General features: G+C 61.6%; 1 protein-coding gene across 6 annotated transcripts; it reads left to right on the forward strand.

Annotated features, from left to right (window-relative positions):
• The first annotated feature begins 3,020 nt into the window (after positions 1 to 3,020).
• PDGFA (platelet derived growth factor subunit A) lies at positions 3,021 to 23,130 on the forward strand. 6 transcript variants are annotated; one of them, XR_010731103.1, is made up of 10 exons: positions 3,021 to 3,039; positions 4,400 to 4,529; positions 5,970 to 6,066; positions 10,528 to 10,632; positions 12,845 to 13,032; positions 19,880 to 20,006; positions 20,581 to 20,648; positions 21,165 to 21,262; positions 21,962 to 22,036; positions 22,350 to 23,130. XR_010731103.1 is itself a non-coding variant. In XM_066273586.1 (8 exons), the coding sequence occupies exons 2-7, from the start codon at positions 4,467 to 4,469 to the stop codon at positions 20,634 to 20,636; spliced, it is 636 nt and encodes a 211-aa protein (XP_066129683.1). In that variant the 5' UTR covers positions 3,021 to 3,039; positions 4,400 to 4,466; the 3' UTR covers positions 20,637 to 20,648; positions 22,350 to 23,130. The 6 variants fall into 6 exon arrangements, 4 of the variants coding, with proteins under 4 accessions (XP_066129683.1, XP_066129684.1, XP_066129685.1 ...); XR_010731102.1 differs by lacking the exon at positions 21,165 to 21,262; XM_066273586.1 differs by lacking the exons at positions 21,165 to 21,262; positions 21,962 to 22,036.
• Positions 23,131 to 23,332: the final 202 nt, after the last annotated feature.

A 23,332-nucleotide genomic window follows, 5' to 3' on the forward strand; every position in this document is an offset into this window, starting at 1 on the left:
TTCTGAAATCTGCTCTGGCACTGGCAGCAGCCTGGGTTGGAAGCCCCACTGGCTCTCCACCTGTGTGACCTGTGTGCAGGCAGCTGGGAGGCTGCGCCCTGCCCAGGGACGCCAGGGCTCTGTCCGTGTACATATACGTATGAGCGTGTGCACCGCTGAGAGGCAGCCTTGCCCCATTTTCCAGATGAGAGAACTGAGGCTCAGGGCAGTCCACAGACAGACACACCAACAGGGCCAAGACCAAGGGGCAGAGGGTGGCCAGGCCTGGGTGTGCCCCTTCCCATCACCTCGCACCCTGGGACCTGGGTCAGGTGGGTGTGGGTTTCGGTGCTGCTGGTGTGGCCACATCGTCCTCCGCCCTCCCATCTGTGAGCTGTAGGTTTGCAGGGTCACCACTCAGTGACCCTCGGGGCATGGTCAAACCCTGTGCAGAGCAGCCCTGAGGATGCTGTCCCCATCAGGTCTGGGCGTTAGGGTGAGCCCCGCTACACACTACACAAAGTGCTGGGCTCTGGGACAGCCAATAATAAAGGCACCGGTCCCCCTCCAGCCCTACATGGTGCTGAGGAATGGATGGACCGGGCCCTTCCTGCACCTCCCTGGGTGCCAGAGGGGAAACTCGAGAGGTGGAGGCCCAGCCAGTCACTTCAGCTGTGCAGTGGCCCCTCGCTCTGCCTATTTGCAGCACCTGACTCACCTTAATTATGGGCCTGTGGGCAGGTTGGGTGAGGCTGGGACACTGGAGATGGCCCGGAAGCACCGGCTCCGGGGGCAACTGGACTTTCCCTAGTGGTCAGGTGCACCTTCACCTCCCACCAGCATCTCCCCAGCCTGGAGATCCCCCTGCGCCTCCTTCTTCCAGTAGGGGCCCTCTGTCTGGCCGCCCCCTGACACATGCCTGTGGCCTGGGGTTTCCTGCTCCACAGGAACCAACCTGGCCCGGCCCGGCCTGGCCCTGGGTCCCTGCCTGCAGAGCCCGGAACAGAGCCTGCACCTCCTCTGACTCAAGTATATTTAGCCTCATTATCAAATGTTTGCAGTGATCGGCTGGCAGGGAAACTTGATTCCGGGCAGAAAGAGCACGTGACCCAGCCTGATTGGCAGGGATTGCCCAGGCAGGCTGGGTAGGAGCTGAGCTCCCACAGGCCAGGGAGCAGGGAAGGGCCCTTCTCCCCTAAGCATCCTGAACCCACCTCCTCACGAAGCCCCTTCCCCTTCCGCAGGGGCTGAGGTGAGGGCCGCTGGAATCTGGATGGGTGGGGCGCTGAGGGGGAGCCAGGGTCTGGGAGGCAGTCCCACACAGGAGTGGATCACACCCAAGCTGGTGACCTCTTGGTCAAGTCAATCCTACGGTTTCCATTTCCAAGTCAGAAACAGCTTCTGCCAGTTTCTTCTGAGGGGGTCCCTGTCCCACCCCAGGGCGAGCCTCGGTGCTCCAATGCGTGGTGCCCTGAGTCTCCCCAAGGCGTCTGTCAGCGGTTGCAGAAGTTTTTGCCACCCTCGCACAGCCGCTGTTGTGGTGGTTGCTAGGACGACGCTGTGCGGGGGGGGGGGGGGGGGGGGGGTATTTTTAATAGAGGCCAGTGATTAGAGAAAGAGGGGGCAGCCCTTCCCCCCTCCCTGGGTCTCCAGACCTAGCAAAGAATGCACCCGGGATTGCCCCTGCTCCCCACACCCACTCTGGTCTGAGACATCCCCCGAAGGCATCCCCCTCCACGACCCTAGACCTCCCTGCTGGTCCCAAATTCGAACTGGGCGCCCCTAAAGTGCCAGGCCACTCAGAGGTGGCAGAGACCTTCTGTGCAGATGTCGGAGGCTCCGCCTGCAAGACAGCGACCATTTTCCCTTCATTTCCACACCCGCTACCAAACCCAGTACTTTAACCCCCAAGAAATGTCCTTGGGTCTTCTTTGCCAGCAAGGAATCCGAGGCTCAGCCGGATGGTGCTCTCTTGAATACATAGGCGACAGCCCCCACCAGACTCCAGAGCCCTGGCAGTGGTGTCTGGCTGCCTTCCAGAAACTTCCAGTGGTCCCTCTCTGAACCAACGGAAGGTTCCACCTGGACAGACAAGTGGCTTTCACGTGCTCCTAAACGTTTCCAAGTGTTCCCTGGTTCTGTTTCGTCCTCCATCCTGAGCAACCTCCAGCCTACTTGCATGGGGTGGGGGGGGGAGTGTAAGGAGTCCCAAAGCGTTGGGAAGCGGCAGGTGTGTGCAGAGGCCTGTGGAAGGGACCTGAACACTGACGTCTTCTGGGACCCGCAGTAAAAGTTCCCCACTCCCAAGTATCTGGAGATAGGTAAGCGCCCTGTAGCCCCTCTAGCCTCGGCCTCTGAAATGCCAAGAACCGCCCAGCCCAGGATGAAAGACTGCGGGTGGGGACAGCCTTTGTCTGGTGGGGGCTTATGGGGTGGGGATTTGAGGGGCAGAATTCTCTGCTGCCTGCCCACCCACAGAGGGGCAAATCTCATAGCCTTCAGTGCCTCTGCTGTTTCACTTTCGGGTGGCTTGGCTGGGCACTACTCTAGCTCTGGTCTGGATATTCGCCCACCCTCTCGAGGGCGCACCCTGAGGCGATAGGACCTGACGCCGGGGTCCTCTCCCACCTAGTCTAGGTGGGCAGAATCCACCCAGCCTGGGCGCACCCGCCCTTTTGTGGCAGGGAGCCGTCTAGCCATGCTCAGGCCTCCGGCTTGTCGCTGTGTCGCCCCCCCCCCGCCATCGGGCTCCGTGTTGCGCCTCGGTGGGAGGTGGCGCTCTGTGCGTCCAGTAGATACGGCGCCTGAGGCTCACACTCCAGGGGTTCCTGACGGGGCGGCTCCTCTTTTCCTTCCCTACCACCCCCTCGAATTCCCGGCTCAGGCTGAAGCCCAGCCTTCCATGAGCGAGTGGGGACTTGGGGGACGCATGGTCCCAGGGTGGGGAGGAGGCACCCTGCAGCCCCTGGGCGTTCTACCATCTTCGGGATGTGGGTGCAGGTTCCTCATTCAGACGCCCCAGGCATTGGATCGTGGGCGGGGGCGCGTAGCAGCCGCCAGGTGAGTGCCCCAGAAGCGCCACCAAACGCGCCCCACCTCTCACCATAGCCTCACTCCCCCTCCTTTTATGGAGAGGGGGAGGCAGGGGCCCTGGAGCCCAACCGTGGAAAGAGGCCCGAGCGCCGGGGCGGGGGGCGGGGGCCGGCCTGCTTTTGCCCTTTTTGGCGTCGCAGCTCTGGGCGCTGCCCTCTGCTGCCGCTGGGGCCCGAGAGGCGAGTCTGCTTCTGCGGCGGCCTCCTCCCCTCCCCGTCCGGTGCCGCAGGATTGCAGCTGGCTGGCACTGGAGGGGTGGGCAAGCTCGAGGGAGGGGCGCGCGGAGCCCCGGCGGCTGTGCTCGGTGCCGGGCGCGAGGCTTGGATGGATTTCACTGCCTGCGTGAGCGCGTGTGTGTGCTCACTGCGGCGGCGGCGGCGGCAGCGGCCGGGCCCTGCCCGGCCCGTGCGGCCCCTGCGCGCTTCCGAGGTGCGGGTCCCGGGCCGAGAATCCGGGGGAGGCGACAGGGAGGGGGCGGGGGAGGGGCGCGGCGGCGGCGGCGCTATAACCCCCTCCCCGCTGCCGGCCGGCTCCACACGCGCGCCCCGAGGAGCCCGTACAACTCCGGCGAGCTGGGCCTGCCTTCGCCTGTTTCTTTGCTGGCGGCAGCGGCGGCGCCGGCTCGGTCCTGCGCCCGCCCTCAGGTCCGCGCGGCGAGGCCCCGGGCGGCCGCGGGTGCTGCCCCGCTCGGGCCGACGAAGGGCGGAGCACCGCGCCGGAGCCAAGCGCGAGCCGCGGAGGGGCTCATTCAAGCCGCCGTGCTGCGCCGTGCTGGGCCGCGCTGTGCCCGGCCTGGCGGCGGCGGTGGCGACAAAAGGCCGGAGGCGAGCGCGGGGCCGGCGGTGGACGCCAAGGGCCGCCTGCAGCCCGCAGGGAGAGCGCGAGCCCGAGGTCGAGGCCTGGCCGGGCGTCCAGACAGGTGATGGGTGGTGGTGGTGCGGCGGCGGCGGCGGCGGCGGCTCCAGGCTCCCTCCGGGCTCCCTCTTGGGGCTGACGCCTGCAAACGTGCAGAATTACCGGCCAGGTCTCGCCTAAAGCCTGCGCCGGGGAGCGAGCGCGGCAGCGGCCAGCACCGGGAACGCACCAAGGAAGAGGCCCAGCCCCCGCCCTCCGCCCCTTCCGTCCCCACCCCCTACCCGGCGGCCCAGGAGGCTCCCGGCGCGACAGGCGCGGCAGGCGTGCACTCCCTGCTCCTCCTTCTCGCCTGCTCTGCCTGCCTCTGCACTCGCTGCTCGCGCCGGGCGCGCTCCACCGGCTCGCTGCTCTCCGCGCCACCCTCCTCCGGGCCGCGCTCCCTGAGGGATGGTACTGAATTTCGCCGCCACAGGAGCCCGGCTGGAGCGCCCGCCCCGCGGCATCGCCTCCTCGCCGAGCCGCCAGCGCCTCGGGACGCGATGAGGACCTGGGCTTGCCTGCTGCTCCTCGGCTGCGGATACCTCGCCCATGCCCTGGCCGAGGTAGGTGCCATCCCCGCGCCCCGTCCCTTCTCCGACTGCCCCGGCGCACGCCCCCTGCGGCCGCCCGCGGGCCGGGGCTCCCTGGGCGCAGGCTCTGCAGACCGCATTTTGATTCCTGTTAGGGTGGTCGATTTTTTTTTTTTTTTAAATTTTCCCAACTGGGTTCTATTTTTTGCCATGCCTAAGTGTGTCTGGTGAGTTTCCAGCGTGTTGCGTCGCTCTGCCGAGGAGGGACGGAGTGGTGGCGAGGTGGACGAGTGGGGAGAAACTTCGGGGGGCGCGAGTTCCTCTCCAGGGAGGGAACCCGGGCGCGGTAGGTAATGCAGTATCCGGGTGCGGGGAGCGCGGAAGGGGGTGTGTGTGAGCCGGTGGAGCCCGGGGAGGGGGAAGAGCGGCGGGTAAACAGGTAGGGCCCCCCGCAGCCGGGGTGGGCAGCGCGGAGCCGCAGCTCTGTAGGTACCTGGTCCCCAAGCCCGGCTCGGTGGCTGGGCCGGCGCAGCCCCGCCCGCCCGGGGCCTGCTTACAGGTGGCTGAGCGGGGCGAGCAGGGGCCGGGCAGGCTCCCGCGCCCTCCCACCGCTGGCGTCCCTACGCCCTCCCCCGCGGCGCCCCCCATCTCGTATCCCAAATCCCCGGGAGCTCGCTGTGATGAATGACTTTCTGCAGCCCCCGTCGTGGGAACTTAGTACTTGAGACCCTCTCCCCAGCGACCCCCGACTCTTTCTAAAAATCGGAAGGAGTAGGGAGAGGCCGAGTGGTGGTGAGGAGGGTAGTCTTGGCAGGGACCCGGGAGCCGCGAGAGGTAGATATTTAACCCTCACATTCCTGCAGTCTCCTCCAGCCGCTGGCTGGATTTGGGGCGTCCTCGTCGGCGCTAGGGCCGCGGCTGGGCCGGAGCGGGGTGGGGCGAGTGTGGGTGTGTGTGCGCGCGCGCGTGTTTGTGAGACGGAGAGACCCTCTCCCCCGCAGGTTGGCCCGGGATTCCGGGGTGTGAAATTTAAGCCCCTGGCTAGATTAAAGTGTTAGGGCTGCTGTGACTTTCGTCGCCGATCCGTGACGCATTTCAACTTGATCTTTCTGGGCGTTGATTTCACTATTAAATCAGAAACTCCCCGGGCCCCTCGCTGCCCCCAGACCGCCTGTAACTGACACCCCGGGTGGAAGGACTGGAGTGGGCTTTTGTTTGAACATTTAAAGGTGGGGCGAGCTTTTTTTTGCAAAGGGCAAACATGGATGAGGACGGATAATTTGGGGTCTCACTCAGCCCCACCCCCAGCCACCGGCTTCAGGACCGGAACGCAGGTCCCGGTGGCCTTACGCGCGAGGTGCCCGCGTGGGGCAGAATGTGGGGGCCGCCTCGATCCGTGGACCACGTGCTTTGGGCGGGGGGCGCGAGCCGGTGGGGCCGGGCTGCGGGCTGACCGTGTGGCTCTGCTTGCAGGAGGCCGAGATCCCCCGCGAGGTAATTGAGAGGCTGGCGCACAGTCAGATCCACAGCATCCGGGACCTCCAGCGACTCCTGGAGATAGACTCCGTAGGTAAATCGCGTCCCTTCCCTCGCGCGGGGAGGGCGCGGGAGGGCGGGCGGGCAGGCGGTGAGTGCGCCCCGCGCCGCCTCCCGCGTTCGGGCCGGGCGCCGCGCAGGAGCGCACCGAAAGGTCAGAATCCAATCCCGGGCCATAAAAGCCCAGGCGGATGAGTAAGGAGTTTCTCTTCCAATCACCACTTTCTCTCCCAGCGGCGGCCGAGGGCTGCTCGCTCGCCCAGAGATTGTTTTTGCATTTAAGGAACATGCCGCGTGTGTCACAGAAAGTTCAGCTGCATAGAGGGCGCCGGCACCCCGGCCAGGTGTGCCTGCCTAGGGCCTACCCTCCAGCCAAGGAGGAGGGGCTGGAGCCGGCCCGGGGCGTAGAGTCCTGGAGGTGGCGGGTGCTTCTGGTCAGGGTCCCTCTACATCCCCAGAAGTTGCTCTGCTCTTGCCCCGGGCTGGGCCTTTCTGGTCGTTGGAGCCCGCGTCTTCTCCTTTTTCACGAGCCAATAAAACAGCGCGCCTTGGACACATCTGTTGTTTGGGGACTATTTCGGGGCTCACCCTCCGGCCCTGGAGCCCAGCCACTTTAGGAAAGTTTATTTGTGAAGCAGAGTGTAGAAGCTCTTCAGTGTCTGCTGCGGTTAGACCAGACCTGGGTTGGCAGAGGCCGCGGGGACCTGGTGTGGCTGGCGAAGGGGAGCCAGGGAGGGTGTTGGATGGTTTTGCTGGATTGCGGACCAGAGACAATCCCTTTTAGGAGGAAGATAAGGATACTAACCCACATGTTTGTAGCGTGAGAACGCCAGTGTCAGTGTAAACTGGGGAAACAGCCTCAGAAAACTTTCTATTGACTAGTAGTTAGTTTAAAGAGGCCCCAAAAGAACTGTGTCCATGGAAGGCCGCAGGAGCGGGTGGGAGAATCTGTGAAAAGATTTCTCATTGCAAACCACTCTGGGAAAGGGGTGGGGGTGGGGAATCAAGGGAAATCACAAGGTCTGGCCTTTTGGAAATTTGTACCTAATTATGGTGGTGGAGAGGTCTGAACTGTTTTCACTTCATGCCAAGACCATCTTCCAGCGAGGCCGGCAGTTTCTGTAGTTTCTTGACCCAGGAAATCCTCTGGCTGATCCTTATCGGGATGGGGTAGAGTTTCACTTGGAGATCAGAGCTGGGCCCCGGGGGGATTTTTTTATCTGCCCCTTGATGTGTAGCCCTGGGGAGAAGGATTTGTCTCTGCTGAGCCTGGAAAGCACTCACCCTCGTGCAGGTCCCTGTGGACTTGAGAAAGTGGGGAGACTGCCTCCCCCAGTAGGTTCCAGGGCTTTTTCTCTGCCTCGCAGAGGTGAGGCCAGTGAAGAGCTGGGCCTTGGACTGCACCGGGAAATGGGCCATTGACTTTCTGCTGGGGCCATTCTTATTCTGGTCTCTGCAGCCCCGCCTCCCCCAACCCCCACCATTAATGCTGTTAGCAGGGCTTCTGGAGCTATGCTGATGGCATTCCTGAGCTGGGGGCTTCTGGGCCCAGGGATCCTTGGGGGTGGTGGTGAGGGGGGCGTCTAAACCAAAAAAGCCAGGATGCACCAGCCAGTTCTCAGCTGGTTTTAAATTGCCCCCTCATAAAATCCCCAGGAGCTCCCCTCCCTCCCACCCCAGGAAGTGGGAGAGTGGCTCAACTGCCCCCAACCACCTGTCAGACTTTTTGGGATCAGGTGCCTTAGGTGACTTTGGGTGAGAACAGAGAGGAGGGCTTCTAGGATCTTCTGGCTCACTAACCTGCCCCTAGGGCGTCCTTTGTGACACACACATCAAAGTATTTGTCCTGGTCCCCTTCCATGGAAACCAGAGAACACAGTCTCTGGCCTGACCGAAGGGGTTGCACCTGTTGCTTCTAGAACTTGTCTGAGATGGGGGGGCGACCCCCAACCCCTGTACCCACCCAAAGCGGATGGCTGAACTGCAGCGGGCTGCTGGGGAAGGTTGTAAGCAGCCTTCCTCCAGGCCCTGGACTGTCACAGCTGTGTCTGGGATCAGTGAGGAAGGGGCTGGCTGCGGAGGAGCCCAGTGTCACTCTGCTGCCTTTGTAACTCCAAGGGGGGCCCTTCCAGGTAGACCTGAGTGGGAGGCCAATGCCCTGGAAGCTGAAAAGAGGCTTTTCAAAGAGTGGCTCCTCCCATGTAGGGGAGGAGCTTTGTGATGGGCATGTGGGACCCTGGGCTCCTCCCAATGGGAGGGCTACATTCCCATTTCACAGGTGAGAAACTGAGCTTGCAAGTCCTGGGAGGTGTGGCTGGAGCCCCTGAGGCACAGGATTCCCACACCCGGAGGCTGACTGGTCCTGAGCATTCCATCCCGGGGGCGTGCGTGGAAGTGAAGGGGCGTTGATTTTTCACATACTGTGGAGTTTATGGAGTTTATGGAGTTTGTCCATTGTAATGAGAACAAACCCTTCAGCCCAGTGGCCGCGGGAGCTTCATTCTCTGGGGTCTGGCCCAGTGCCCACGGGTCACTGAGTAACCGACACAGAAGTATCCCATCTCAGGCCATTAACACTGCGCTAGGACTGAGGCTGGAGGACTTCTCCCCGTCCTGTTGTCACTGGCACGTCTGTGCGTAGAAGGCGAAAGGAAACCCATTTGGTTAGCTGTCCCAGCGCTGTCCCAGGGCGTGCTCCACTGGCCTGCTCCTGTCAGTCACTGCCCGCTAGCGTGAACGAGGCCGCTGGCCTGGCGCAGTCTGACTGGTTTGATGACCACCCATCTTGATGAGGCGGCAGGTGGGCTTGTTTGACCAGGAGCTCTTTCTACTCTGCCTCTTGTCTCCAAAGCCGATTCAGATTTCAGCCGGTGGATGGGCTGGGAGGTCCCTTGTCGTCTATTAGGCAGAAGGAGGCCTGGGCAGGTGTGTGGGCTGAGCCTGGACACGGGTCTGGCCAGTGTTTGTCCCTGCTTGTCCTTCTCCCTCCCTCCTGGGCTCCCGTGTCCTTGGACTTGGGTTGCAGAGCCCACAGCGCACACGGGAGCACCCTGCCCCGGGGAAGCAGCCTACACCGGGCTGTAGTAAGGCCCGGGGGTGCGGGAGCCGTGTGGCTGAATTTTCTCTTGGCGCCGAGGACGCACCAGCTGCTCTTGGGTTTGGCGATAGCAAGATGGTCACCACCAGGACATGACTCATAAATGTCACTTTTTCGTGAAAAAGTGCTTCTTATAACAGCTGGTTGATGGGAAATTCTTCTTGCATGAGTAGTTCAGTTCTGATCTTATTTTGGGTCTCAAAAAAATAGTGGCAGGGGAACACTGAGTCATTTTAAGTGAAAAGTTGGGTTCCACTTCGACTTCAAAAAGAGTGCATATTTTGTCGTCTGCTCCTTAGGCATGGCGCTGGGTTTTCGTTTAGAATGAGTGGGACTCACTGCAGCCTCAGCGGCCCAGGCACCAGGCAGGGCCAGGTCACCGCTGGGGGGGGGGGGAGTGGCAGATGGGGACCTTTGTGAGCTGCTGGAAATCCTGGCTGCTCAGGACCCCTTTGCCCTGGTATCTATTGGGGGGGGAGACCAGGACGGAGGGGGAGAAGTGGGAAAAGACCCCCCCCCGGGGGTCTGGGGCAAAGGCGGGGTGAGGCAGGTGGCCCACCTTATCTGGGCGTGGCTAGTCTCAGTGGGGGGGTTGGCCAGATGGCAGGTGTCAGGACTGTTGTGTTCCTTCCACCCACCTTTACCTGGGGGCCCTGGAGGAGCAGAGGCTGGGACACCCGGGTCCCAGGTTCTGGGTCTGATCTTAGCTCGGGCCCACTGCTTTCTCTGTGGTCATGGCCCTGAGGCCCTGGGTGGCAAAGACCCTTCCTTCTTGCTCACCACCTGCTGCCTGTCCGTGGCCAGGACTCCGGGTCCCTGTCCTGCAGCTACTCTAAGTGGGAGGCCTCGCTTCCTGGTTGTGTTTCCCAGGGTCTCACCCTCAGAGTGGACTCACGTCAGGAACAGTGAGGTTTGGCTGGCAGCCAGCCTTCTGGCCTTGCTTCTGATGCTGGAGATTAGGACTCTGGGCCAGGGTTGGGTTAGTGAGGGGGGGAGGGAGACCCAGGCACACGGGACGAGTCCACAGCCACGGCCTCACTGGTCCTCACTGCAGCCCCCTCTGAGGTGCCCTCTGGGAGGTGGGCTGGCCAGGAGCAGTGCGCCTATTGGCTCTGGGTCTCCTGGACCGGAAGGGCCGGCCTTGGGCTTCCCTGCATGGTCCAGCCCTCGCCCAGGCTTCCTTGGAGGAGGCGCTGCGAGTCCGTGTTGACCCTGCGGAGGTTGATGGGGTGTTTTTAGCAGCTGGGAGTGTTTCAGCCCCTGTTCATCTGGAGACGCACGCCCCATGTAGGAGTGGAAGGTTTGGGGGAGCAAGAGTGGGGTTGAGCTGCAGGAAGTGCTGTGGACAGGCCTGGGGTGGGGGGCCAGCTGGTCACCGGTTCTTCTTTATGCCTTCAGGGGCTGAGAATGCTCTGGAGAGCAGCCTGAGAGCCCACGGGGGCCGCGCCGCCAAGCACGCGCCCGAGAAGCGCCCGGTGCCCGTTCGGAGGAAAAGAAGCATCGGTGAGCTGGGGGCCTGGGGGGTGGGCTGGAGAGAGGCCTCAGGGGAGCCTTTCCCCTTTCCTCCTGAAAACAAAGGCCCGGGCTGCTCAGGGGCTCCTCCCTCCTGCAGGGGTGTCTCTCCCTGCCCCAGCCTGGCCCTGCCGAGAGCCCCTGGAGAGGGAGCTGTCATAAATTCCTTAAGTGCCGGTCTTGTCGGGGCCTGCTCTCGAGGAGGCCTCGCTGTGGAAGACGTCGTGCTTCATTTCCAGGGAGCCCCGGAGCTGGGTGCAGTGTGCGGGGCCAGCGGGCTGCCTGCCTGCAGGGGCCCCTTCCTGCGCCCCTCCCTGTGCGGCTCCAGGGCTCCACCTCGGCGCGGGCTAGGGGGGGTTGGCTCTTGTCCCTCTCACTGGGCCCAGGTCTGCTAGCTGGCGGGGTTCAGAGGGTGGGGGGCTCTACATCTTCTCTCCCGGGGAGGCAGCCGCAGGTGTGGCTCACGCAGCCCCCTGCCGTCGGGGTGGGCCTGCTCACTGTGGCTGCTGCCCGTGGGCCCTGACTGCCACCTGGGGCAGGTGACTCCGGCCTGAGCAGACGTGTTTTGTAGCGTACACCTTTGAGCACCCTGTGTGGGTGAGTGAATCCTGGTGAAGGCAGTCAGGCCTCCCCAGGTGATACTCACTGTTGTGACCGTACAGGTCATGTCCTCCAGACCAGTTGTGAAGAGTGGGTGCTCCCTCGAGGGCCTGTCCTGCTCCAGTGAGGAAGGAAGTGTCCTTGAGCAAAGAAGGGGCTGGACCAAAGGCCTCTCCCTAGCTCCAGCCCCTGCTCCTCCTGGTCCGGTTCCCCAGGCCCCTGTCCCCTGGGGGGTGCTGGGAGTGCAGCCCCTTCCCTTGGTGGGACAGCCAGACAGCCAGCGTCCAGACTTCCCTGTCTGGTGGCTTGTTCTCGGGGCTCAGCATCCCCGCTGGGGGCCTCTGGGAGGTCTTCTCAGCCCCGTACGAGAAGGGGACGTACGTGACAGCTGACGTCCTCCCTGGCACTGAGGTGAAGACAGAGCGTCCAGGTCTTTCAGCCGCATCTTGGGCTCCTCTTGTCTGCAGAGGGCAGTGCCCCCTCCCTGCTGGCTGCTGGGCTTGTGTGAGCTCTGGTGTGTGTAGCAGCTCTGAGTGTGTGCATTGGGGTGGTGATGGGCCCTCCACGCCCAGGGGAGGCTCCTTCCAGCTCCAGCTCTGTGGTGCTGGGGCCCTGAGTGTGGCTGGGGCAGCAGCGTCTGGGTGGTGACAAACCTGCTGGTGGGGCTCCCTGGGCACGTGTCTGGGTGGCAGGGCCTCCTCCTGGTGGTCTGCTTTTTGGCTGGATGTCGTCAGACAGTCACTACACAATGCCCAGCTGGGCCTGGAGGTCATGTGCTGGGGCCCAGGGGTGGGCTTCCCATCCGTCAGACCTGCCCTGTTGTTGTTCATAAGGAGCTGTTGGCTTTGGGTTGGACTGTTTGGCCTGCGCTGAGGAGCACAGAGCAGAGAAAGGCCTGTTCCTCCTTGGAGGGGCCCTCATGGCTGGTGGGTGGCCTCACGGTCACCTTTCAGGAGCAGGTCTCAGGCCTCGGGTGCTGGAGAAGTCCGGGCGTGGCTTGTACCATGTCCCTTGCCCACTTTGCAGGCTGGCTGTAACACTCCCGCCCCCAGGCCTCCTGTGGCTATTCTATTCATGTTGGAGCCACAGCAAACTGGCTGGGATGGTCCAGGGCAGCCTGGGCGTGAGCCCTGGGGGCAGTAACCAGTTCCTGTGTGGGTGGGACCCCACCTGGAGTGGGGCCTGGCCCTGGGAACACAGCAGCGTGCTGGGCGGTGTCCTGTTGGTCTTCCCAGCTGTCTTGGTGTCCCGGCCTCAGTTTCCCTGCTTGTCCGCATCTCCACCAGCCCCATAGCCTGTCTGCCTCTGTCCATGCTCCCTACCACCATGGGTCCACGGGGCCTCCCTCCTGTCTTGGCCCCAGTGTTGCACGATCCACTTTGCCAGCTGCATCTTTCCCCGGGGGTTCCCCACTGGGCCCCCATGCTCCTCATCCCTGAGCAGACAATTCAGCGACACCCTGGGGGGGGGGGCTGCGTGACACGGGTCACGCTGGAGGCAGCAGCAGACCCGGCCCTCCAGCTGCTGTGGCCCCGGGCAGGGGTGGGGTGGTTCAGTGGGTAAGGAAGTGGCCTCCATGCTCACCGAGGCTCTTCCTCTGCAGAGGAAGCTGTCCCCGCCGTCTGCAAGACAAGGACAGTCATTTACGAGATACCTCGGAGCCAGGTGGACCCCACCTCTGCCAACTTCTTGATCTGGCCGCCGTGCGTGGAGGTGAAGCGTTGCACCGGCTGCTGCAACACCAGCAGCGTCAAGTGCCAGCCGTCCCGCGTGCACCATCGCAGTGTCAAGGTGAGCTGCCCCGGGGAGCCGGGTGTCCGAGCCTGCAGGCAGTGCGGGGTATGGGTGCGGTGAGAGCCGGTCCGTGGGTTTGGCATGGGCATCCCGGTTCCCCCTGCACCATGCGGCCTCTCGAAGGAAAGAAAACATCTTTCTCGCAGCACCTTGGTGGGGGGTCGGGGTCCCCTCAGCCTGTGTGGCCCCCAGGCCTCTCCCTGGGACACGGGAGACAGGAAGGGGGTGCTGGTGTGGGCCGTGGACGCGGGACCTGTAAGTCGGGGAGGGTACCCCTCATCCATTTGGACGTATGTGTTGTTGGCGTGTTTCTCTCTAGGAGGGTCTTTCTGGGGGTGCTGAGAAGCCAAGCCCCTCCCCCTCTTTCCAGGAGGGACTGGTGGCTGGAGCTGACCGCACTCACCACCACGGGTACTCACGGGAGCCTGGGCCCTCCTCTTTCTCAGTCAGGGGCTGGCCATGGTGACCTCCAGGGCAGCTCAGCAGGGGACGCAGGAAGGTCTCGTAGGAGCTCCTGTCCTCCTGCCTGAGTCCTTCGGAGGAAATTTTGCTTCTTCAGGTCACTCTGGGCAGCCAAATTGGGGTTGGCTTTTGGCCCAGTGGCTGGAAGCTCAGGCCAGGGCCTGGGTGCCCTCCCCATCCCGGCCTGATTTGCCTCATCTGTGGAATGGGTCTGAAGCTGTGGAACTCCCCAGAGAGCCTTCTGTATCTGGACGTCAGTTCCTGCCTGGCCCTAAGAAGGACAGGGTTGGGTGGGAGGGAGGCTTTGGGGCGTCTCCTGGCCTCTCGGAACTGAGGCTGAGGCTGGAGAGGCCAGCGGCTACCCGTCTCAGCTCTGGGTGGGTTAGAACCCTGGGGAGCGAGCCCACCCTCCCCGCTGAGCCTCACTGGCAAACGGGCCCATTGTCCTGGACTGAAGATGTCAGCCTGGGCGTGCATTAGAACCTCGTCCTTGACTACACGTCGTTGTAAATCCTCGGTGCCACCACCAACCCAGTCCCTTGATGTCGGCCTCGGCCTCTGCACGAGGTACAGGGAGAAAACTTTCTTAGTGAAGGACCACGTAGCCGGCGGGTCACTTGTCTCATGAGAAGGCCCTTTAGACCCATCGCTGGGACGGACTTGACCGTGGGGACGTGGTCTCTGCCCTGCCTGGGAGCTGAGTCGGCACATTCCACGGCCTATTGCCCCAGGCCCTGCCCAGCCATCAGCGGGCAGGCTGCTCCCCACACCGAGTCTGCATCTTGCACTGGCCCTGCTTGCGAGGCCTCCGCTCTACGGCCAGCTTCTGCCCCTGGGGGTCTTGTTGTCCTCACGTGGAGTATGTTGGGGGTCTTATTAGCCCCGAGAATCTGGGTGCCAGAGGCCTTTTTCTCAAGGGCACAGGCACAGGGCTGCTCAGGAGGGGATGCCCCTGTGTATGAACCTAGGGGCATCTGGGATGGGGGACCAGCGGTCCTGGGTCCCGGAATGAGTAGACTCCAGCCTCCCCGGGCGCCTCTGTTCCCAGTCTTACTTCTTGTGGTGTGAAGCTGGGGACCGTCTGGTCCTGGGATGGGCAGCGCTCTGTGTCTGCTGGCCTCCCTGAGCAGGTGGGAGAGAGTTCCTAGCCGCACGGTGGGTGGGCGGGTAGGGCCCCTTTGGGAAGGGTGTACTCTGTCTGGGGCGCAGGCCCCACCGACTCAGCATGGGCATTCTCCTGTCCAGATGGGGTCACGGTCAGCCCAAGAGGGGACAGAGGGGCTTCATCCTGCATCTGGAGACCAGGCAGCCCGGCCCCCTGCCTGTGCCCCACCCTGCTCAGCCTCCTCGCCCGCTGTCCCCTGCCCGCCCGTCCGAGGGTTGGCAGGAAAACATCCGGCCCCAGACACTGGGCTTCTGGCAGAAAGGGGACAAAAGGTCAGTGGGAACAGGAGGCCCATTGTGGAGGCCGTTCTGGCCCCTCCAGGAGGCTGTTCCCGCTCCATTTGGGGTTGAGGCAGAGCAGGGCTGGGTGCTGGGTGCCGGGCAGGTGGGGGTTCTGGCCAGAGCTGGCACCTGCCTGGTTGTCTGGCCTTTTGATTCATCAAGGCGTCTTCTGAAAGGAGGTAACAGGCTGGGCATGGCCACCCCACTGAAACCCAGGAGTTGAACTGTCCAGTGTGGGCTTGGCTAAAGGCTGCCCGATGGCCTCCAGGCCCTGTGTGTCTGGACATGCTGGGGTCCATGGCCAGCCGTTCACCTTCATCTCCATGATGTCGCAGGTGTGGGGCCTGGGGCAGAGCTCACCTGTCTTCTGGGACCTGCCCTCTTCCCCCGTGGCAGCTGGATGGGGGCATCTGGAGGCAGGGCTCCCAGCACCGCACAGGCCCCCCAGGGTGGCCAGGGCACGGCTCCTATCAGTGGTGGGCTGGGGTTCTGAGGGGTGGACTTTTCTGAGCTGGGCTTGCTGTGGTCAGCACTTGCTGTCCACTCCCTGACTGGCCTCTCTGAGTAGCATACCCTTTCCAGGCCCCCCAGTATGAGCTGACAGCAAGACCCTGCCAACATCTGACCCTGTCCCCCAGGCCCAAGCCTCAGGGCTAGGACGGTGGTGTTCCCCTGTGGCTCAGTGCAGATGGCCCTCTGAGGTGCTTGAAGTCCATCAGAGAATGGATCCGAGAAGTCCCCAGGTTTCTAGAAGCTAGGACCCAGCTCTGCCTTGCTAGACTTCGAGAAGATGGGTTCGCTGTGTCCCCCTGGGGTGCCCGGGACGGCCTCTGCGTCCTGTGGATGGAGTTAGGGGGGCACTTTGGAACCCATGGCTGTGGGGGGTCTAGTTTAGGGCCTGCATGGGGACCGCTGGAGCTCTGGGGGTTAAGGTCTTACGTGAGAGTGTCCCTGCCCAGCCCTGGTGCGTGTCCCTCCCTGGTGCATGTCCCTCCCTGGTGGGCGAGAGTGCCCAGGGCTGTGTGGGTAGAGCCCTGGCGGTCAGGGAGGCCAGCACCTTGGGCTTTGGGGAGCTAGACACGGCCCCAGAGGTACCACTTCTCGGGCTTCAGGCTCAAGAGCCTCGGGTCACAATTCTCAGGGACACGTTGTCCTCTAGCTAGACGAGAGTCTGTCAAACCAGGGGAGGTCTGTCCGCCTGACCTTGGGGGTTGGCTTTAGTTCCAGATGGCTGTGAGGCCAGGGAGGGGACACACAGGAATGCCGTGTCGGGGACAGCGGGCTCGGGAGCAGGCGCACCCAGGGGAAGGGCTGCTCGACCGAGGAGGTCCCTGGTCAAGGACAAGCTCAGAGCCTCTGCTCTCTGCATGTCCGGGACTCCTCCCAGTGAAAGAGGAAGGCTTGTCTGCTGCCTCAGTTTCCTCATCTGTAAAGTGGGCGCACTTGAGCCCTCACAGGGTGGCTGTGAGCCTTCCAGTGACTCACACAGGGTGTTCTTGGTGCTGCTGTTCATTGTGGTTGATGTTGTGCCTTGACTCTGGGCGGTCAGGATGCCTGGTGGTGTCCCCTGAGGGGCGTGGCTCTCCCCAGCCCTCCCGGGGGTGCCTGCCCCAGGGCAGCCCAGCCTGGGGTGCTGGTGAGGGGTGAGCACTCAAGCCTCCTGCGCTTGGTGCCCCCTGTCTAGAGGGGGTATGTCACTGCTGGGTTCTCGGGTGCACTGGCCTATGGGTCATGCAATGGTCCCCTAGTAGTGGGGACTTGGAATGTGTTTCCTAAGGTGCAGCCTGGGCACCAGGATGCAAACGGGGGAAGGGGGGGACCTGGAGACTGCTTGGGCTCCGTGTGGGTCTGGGGGCCAAGGTTGCGTCTCATTCTCTGGACCTGGCTGGTGTGGAGGATGCTTCTGAGAACTTAATGTTCACAGCACGTTCTTGTGGGAAAAATGCAGTCTTTTTCTGCTTAGACAGAGGTGCAGGACGTCCTGGATTCCTTGCAAACCCAGAAGTAGGTGCCTTGTAAATCGCTGTTTGTTTTTCTTTGATAAAAATGGGTCATCTGAAAAGAGAGGGGGTTCCCGGCCTGAAGTGGCCAGTGTTGTGTGCACTTTGCCGAGGGGGGCAAGCAGGAGGTGTTTCTGGAGTGCCCCCCCCCACACAGTGGAGAACTCCTTGCCCCCCTCTGCTTGGGAGGAAGCTGGATGAGACCTGGGGACCCAGAGCAAGACAACTGCCCACCTCCTGTGTCCCCGGCAGAGGCCAAGAGGGCCAAGAAGGCATCTGTGGAGGGGGGTACATGGTTGCTCAGAGCCAGGAGCCATGGCAGGGTGTGGTGCTGGCCTCTGGGTCCCCCCTGTTTGTGTCCTAGGGGACAGAAGTGGGTGGGGAGCTGGAGCCCCCCTGTTATCACCTAGGCCAGTGGTCGGCAGACTCATTAGTCAACAGAGCCAAATATCAACAGCACAACTATTGACATTTCTTTTGAGAGCCCAAATTTTTAAGCTTTATAGGTAGGTACATTCCTTATCGAGGTAGTGCCCGCACGTGGTATTTTGTGGAAGAGCCACACTCAAGGGGCCAGAGAGCCTCAATTTGCCAACCAGGGACCGAGGCAGACTTGTTCCTAATTTGAGGAGGGCCAGCAAGGCTCCTGGGGTGCAGGCTGGTGCTCTGCCCCTCGGGACAGTGCCCTCACGGGCCCCCTCCCGCCCCTGGGGCAGCAGGCTGACCTCTCCAGAGACCTGGAGCCTGTGGCGATTTCAGTAAGGGGGGCCCTGTGTGAACATATGGACACCAGGGGTCACTCTGGAAGGCGGCCCAGTCCCACATTTCAGGTACTTCACACGAGTGACCTAGTTTATCCCTCACCACGGGCCATGCTCCCATTTTGCAGATGGGAAGGCGGAGGCTCTGCCCAGGGAGCCTGTGGACTCCTCTCTCGGGCTCAGCCCCTGGGGAAAGGGCAGGTGGATGGGTGGCCATGTCCCAGGCTCTCGAGGCTGCCTTCTCTTCATTCTCAGTTCAGGAAACCTCTCAGGCCTGGCCCCAAACCTGGCCTGGCTGCTGACACCCAAACCGATCTCCCCTCCCTAGCTTGTCCTCAGCTGCAGCATTTACACGTGAGGCTGAGCATTGCGAGCCATTCAACACCACCCACAGCCGGGCGCCCAGCACCCTGTGCGTGGAGGGTTACCTTGCTGTGGCAGAGTGGCCACGGGGGTTAACTTGCTGTGGCAGGGTGGCCACGAGGGCTGCCTTGCTGTGGCAGGGTGGCCACGAGGGCTGCCTTGCTGTGGCAGGGTGGCCACGAGGGCTGCCTTGCTGTGGCAGGGTGGCCACGAGGGCTGCCTTGCTGTGGCAGGGTGGCCACGAGGGCTGCCTTACTTACTGTGGCAGGGTGGCCACGAGGGGTGCCTTACTGTGGCAGGGTGGCCACGAGGGTTGCCTTACTTACTGTGGCAGGGTGGCCACGAGGGCTAACTTGCTGTGGCAGGGTGGCCACGAGGGCTAACTTGCTCTGGACAAGCCTTCGGCCCAGCTCGTCTGTGGGGTGCATCCCTGGTTGCCAGGTGTAGGGCTGACCCCACTTTCCCGGGGTTCTCTGGCTTCTGGACTCCAGGCCTTTGCAGAGGAGCCTGGGGAAGGTCCCCGTCCTTCTCGTTCCCTTCTCAACTGTCCCAGGTTGGGGTCTTCTGTCCTGGGCCTCCTGCCAGCAGCCTGGATTATAATCTGTGGGCTCTGCTCCCTTTCTGCCTCAGTTTCCCCAGGTGAACAGTGAGGGGATAGAGTGGGTACCCTGAGGGGTGGGCACAGAGGGCATGTCTGCTGTGTGCCTGGCTCCCTGTGTGGGGTCCTGGGACCAGCAGAGAGGCTGCGGTGGTTCCTGTTGGAGATCAGAGTCGGCTGCGGGCCTTTGGGGATGGGAGCCCATGGGGTGCAGGGAGCAGCTGGGAAAGTCATGTCTCCAATGTCTGTCACCTGTGTCCTCACCCATAATCTGGGCAGAAGTAAGGAGTCAGCACCTGGCCATGCTCATTGGTTGTGCTTTAAGTCTGCGGAGCCAGGTGTGTACGTGTGTATGTGTGTGTGGATGAGGTCCCAGGATGGGTGTGTGTGCCTTGTGCGTGTGAGGCTGACTTTCTGTGATCGGGCACATGTGCATGTATGTATGTGCCCGGGTGGAGGGTGGAGCTGCCTTCCCAGGACACACAGCCAGTTCCCTGGGGCCCGCCCACTTCTTGACTGCCTAGACTTGTGCCTTGGGGCCCTTTCCTCCTGCAGCTCCTTGAGAGGGGTGAGGCCCGCCATGTGGTTCTGTGCACAGAGTGCTGGGCTGGCGAGGCCCACGGACGGGCAGTGGTGGCTCTGCTCACATTTCCTCCAAGTTCATGGAGACCTGTGGCCTGGCGGCCATCTACGGGCCTGGCGCCTGGGACCGAGGCTGTGGCTGGCCTGGCCCAGCTGCCGTAAGGGAGGGGAGGGGCCCTCGTGGGCCCAGTGACGTGCCCTGGAGCCCTTAGAGCCCTGGTCTGGAGCCAGTCTCATCCAGACCCCGGTTCGGATGTCCTGGGGATGCGCTGGTTCCTCCTGGGGCTGTGGGCAGGAGGGAGGGTGACGCCTGGGCACTGAGCACACTTGACAGCCTTGCCCCGTGCCTCGGCTGGGGCTTTCCTCCTGTAGTACACGTTGGGGAACATAGCCGGGTGCCCCCAAAACACAGAATCAAACACCTCCCCCAACCCCGCTCCCAGCATGTCCCTCAGACTCGGACGGTGGGTTTACGTTAAGGTAAAATGGAACCAGACCACTAATGCTTCCTGAAGCATGATTTTCGCTGGGCACCCTGCCTTTCCACCAGAAGAGGTCGGAGGTGAGAGGTCGGGCTTCCTCCTGGCCTGGTGGGGTGAGGTCTTCATGGCTGGGTCTGTTCTCTCTGGCAGGTGGCCAAGGTGGAGTACATCAGGAAGAAGCCAAAGTTAAAAGAAGTCCAGGTGAGGCTGGAGGAGCACCTGGAGTGTACGTGCATGCCCACCAGCCCGAACCCGGACTACCGAGAAGAGGAGACAGGTGAGCTGCCTGCCGTGTTCTCGTCACCAGTGTCCCGGTTAATGCACAAGGCTCCCCAGCCTGGCTCCTGGGGTCGAAGTGATGAAGGGGGCCTGGCGGGCGGTGGTATCTGGAGCTCTGTGAGGTCAGTGAGCCACTTGGCAACCGGTCAGCCTGCCCTGGGGACCTGCTGGGGCAAATTCTGCCTCCTGTGGGCACTGGCGGGGAGGGGGACCCTGCTGTGTAGCCCTGGGAGGAGGTCCAGGCTGGAGTGAGGAGGGGCGGGCATGCATTTTAACTTTCTTGCCCTGGTTGGTTGTCCAGTTGGGGTAATTAGAGCCAACATGTTGTGGGAAGGCGGGTGCTGGACATCTGGCCACTGTTGTCGGTGAGGGTCTCTGCCTCCCCCTGCGGACAGACTGCCCGGAGGCAGAGTGGCATGGGGACGGCCCGAGGGGACAGGAAATGTCCGTGCCAACACTAATGGAGTTAGTTTTCTTCCAGGAAGACAGGCAGCCCAGGTGTGTGTGGTGTCAGGGGCTGCCTGACTGCCCTCTCCTAGGCCTGCTCACCCTCCCTGCCCTTCTGTTAACAGGAAGGCGTAGGGAGTCAGGTAAAAAGCGGAAAAGAAAAAGGTTAAAACCCATCTAACCAGCCAACCAGGTAGGAGCCGTCGCTGGATGTGCCACGGCCCGCGTGGGGAGGTGTGATGACTGATCACAGGGCGAATCACCAGGCGAGGACGCGGCGTGATTGGTCTTGATTGCTCTGCGAGCTTCTGGTGTCCAGCTGGGCTGTGGGGCTCCTGCTCCCGTTCCCCACTCCGCCCCTCCCGCCCCACGGAAGCCTGACCCAGGCCCTTCCCCACCCCAGGCCCTGCTCTGGCTTTGGTTTTCTCATTGATTTGGGGACAGAGGTGTCCTGTGAGTGGGAGTGATTGGGGTTTCCTGAGCAGCAGTGGGGGCAGCGTGGGCAGACTGCCCTTCCCATTGACGGATGAAAAAACGGAGGCTTGTAGAGATTGCAGTTCAGGGTTCTCAAGGCTGAGTAGGTCCTGTCTGGAATGCTGGGTGAACCTAGAAAGCCATGGACATAGGTGGACACTCATGACTCACGTGAAGACAGGGACCAGAGCAAGTGGGGCCGTCTCGGTGTCACCAGGGCCCCTCTTCCATCTAGGTCTGGTGCTGTCCATCCTCAGAGGTGCCTCATGGCCCCAAATGGCTGCTAATGTTCCAAAAATCACATTCACACTCCAGGCTGTCAGGAAGAACAAGGTGGGAAGAAGGGTCAGACAACCCTTAGAGTCATCCCACCCAGGGACTTTCACTTCGATCGCACTGGCCCTCCCTCAGCTGCAGGGAAGTCTGGGAGGTGCTGTCTTTGAGAGAGGTGTGCAGCTTCCCAGAAGGAAATGGGATTTGAGCAGCCAGTCAGCATGGGGGAGGCTGTCTCAAGCCTTCCTGGTCCTTGGTGTTGGCCTCTGTGGCTCTTGAGAGCCTGGTGCTTGCCTCTGGGCACATGGGAATCCATGGCATCCAAAACAAATAGTGGTGAGAGGAATTCTGAGAGACAGGTGTCTGAGAGCCCGGACTGCTGTTGGCAGTGTGACTGCGGGAAGCTGCCAGGTCAGGAGTTTCCGGGGCCTGTGGGTTAGGTGCATTCGTGAGGGTACTCGAGCCCAAGGGTGTGGTGTGGAGGTGGCTTTGTGCCATCTGTGCGTGTAGTCTATAGACCACTGGGCTCTGGGCTCTGAGGGTCAGCTGATGGCAGAGACCCCATTGTGAGAGGCACATATCCCTGCTCTCCTGGGTCCTGCTCACATTCAGTCTCTGGGCATGTGAGTGGTACAAGCTTTAGAATGACCAGCGGATGGTGACGTGGGATCAGGGTGAGCTGCTCTCGGTTCTGAGCTCCGCGTAGGTCCGCCTGGTCACAGGGATGACTCCTGTCTGGCTGGTGGTATCCATCCTTAGGGTTGTCTCATGGCCCAGTGTGGCTGCCCGAGCTCCAGAAATCACGTCAAGCCCTAAGCTGGAAGAAAGAGAAAGGCGAGGAGAAAGAAAAAGGAGCCTTCCTGGGCTTCAGTTTCCCCTGGGCATAAAGGGGGAGAATGGGCTTCCTCTCAAGCCTGCTTTCTGGTGAGATTCTGAGGTCTTACAGAAAGGGTAACGAGCCACCTGTAGTTTGAGAAATTTTACAAAAACTTCAGATCCTAAGACTTGCCGCGGTGCGTGCGCGCGTGTGTCTGTGTGTGCGCACATGTGTGTGCGTGCACGCACCCTTGATTGGGTTGAACGCTCACTTGGAGTACGTGTGCCCGTGGTCCTGCTTCTCAGTGTCTGTCTCTCCCTCTCCCTGCAGATGTGAGGTGAGGATAAGCTAGCAGCCCTTTCCCGGGACATGGATGTACATGGCGTGTTACATTCCTGAACCTACTATGTACGGTGCTTATTGCCAGCGTGTGGTCTTTGTTCTCCTCCGTGAAAAACTGTCTCCGCGCGCACTCTGGAGAACAAAGAGACAGTATATACATTTGTTTAATGTGACATCAAAGCAAGTATTGTAGCACTCAGTGAGACAATAAGCAGCTTCCTTGTCAAAAAAAAGAGAGAGAGAGAGAGAGAGAGAGCAAACAAAATCACAGAACATGATGAACAGAACTGACTCACAGAAATACCTAACAGTCGCGGGAACAGAGGCGCGCCCGGTGGGGTGGAAGCGACAGACAGCTCGGCGGATGGATCTTTGTCCGGCGTGGTCACAGGTGCTTTTGCTGAGGACACGGGCGGAGCCGGCTCTTCCTGGGAGACTGAACAGGTGCCACAGGGACACGCAGGAGCCGGAGCGTCTTGGGAACGCCACGGGGACTTTAGAAGCCACATCTCCTTGCTGTAGTGTTTAAAGTCTATACAGAACCTTCCTAAGAGCCTTAAGTGGGATTTTTTTTTTTTACACCATAAAGTGATTATTAAGCTTTCCTTTTTACTCTTTGCCTAGCTTTTTTTTTTTTTTAAATTATCTCTTGGATGACATTGACTCCGATAACACCAGGCTGCTGTAATAGGACAGTGAGGTGGTGTTCTTTCTAGCAGGATGCAAACGAATGAGCTGTATTAAAATAAACATGGTATATCCACTTATGCATCATTTCCTAAGTGTTTCCGGCTCACGTGTTCCTCCCTTGCTCCCCTCTTATTTTGCCTCTTAATTTAAGCCATTTTCGAGAGAATAATGCGTGAACCAATCAACTGCCATCCGTCTCCTGTCCCCCAGCGGTTCAGCGGCCGGTGGCCGCAGCGTGGCCGTGAGAGGCGGCTCCCGGTCGCTGCCCTGTGTTTGGCCAA

The sequence above is a fragment of the Saccopteryx bilineata genome, chromosome 4 (assembly GCF_036850765.1).
Source record: "Saccopteryx bilineata isolate mSacBil1 chromosome 4, mSacBil1_pri_phased_curated, whole genome shotgun sequence".
NCBI lineage: Eukaryota > Metazoa > Chordata > Mammalia > Chiroptera > Emballonuridae > Saccopteryx > Saccopteryx bilineata.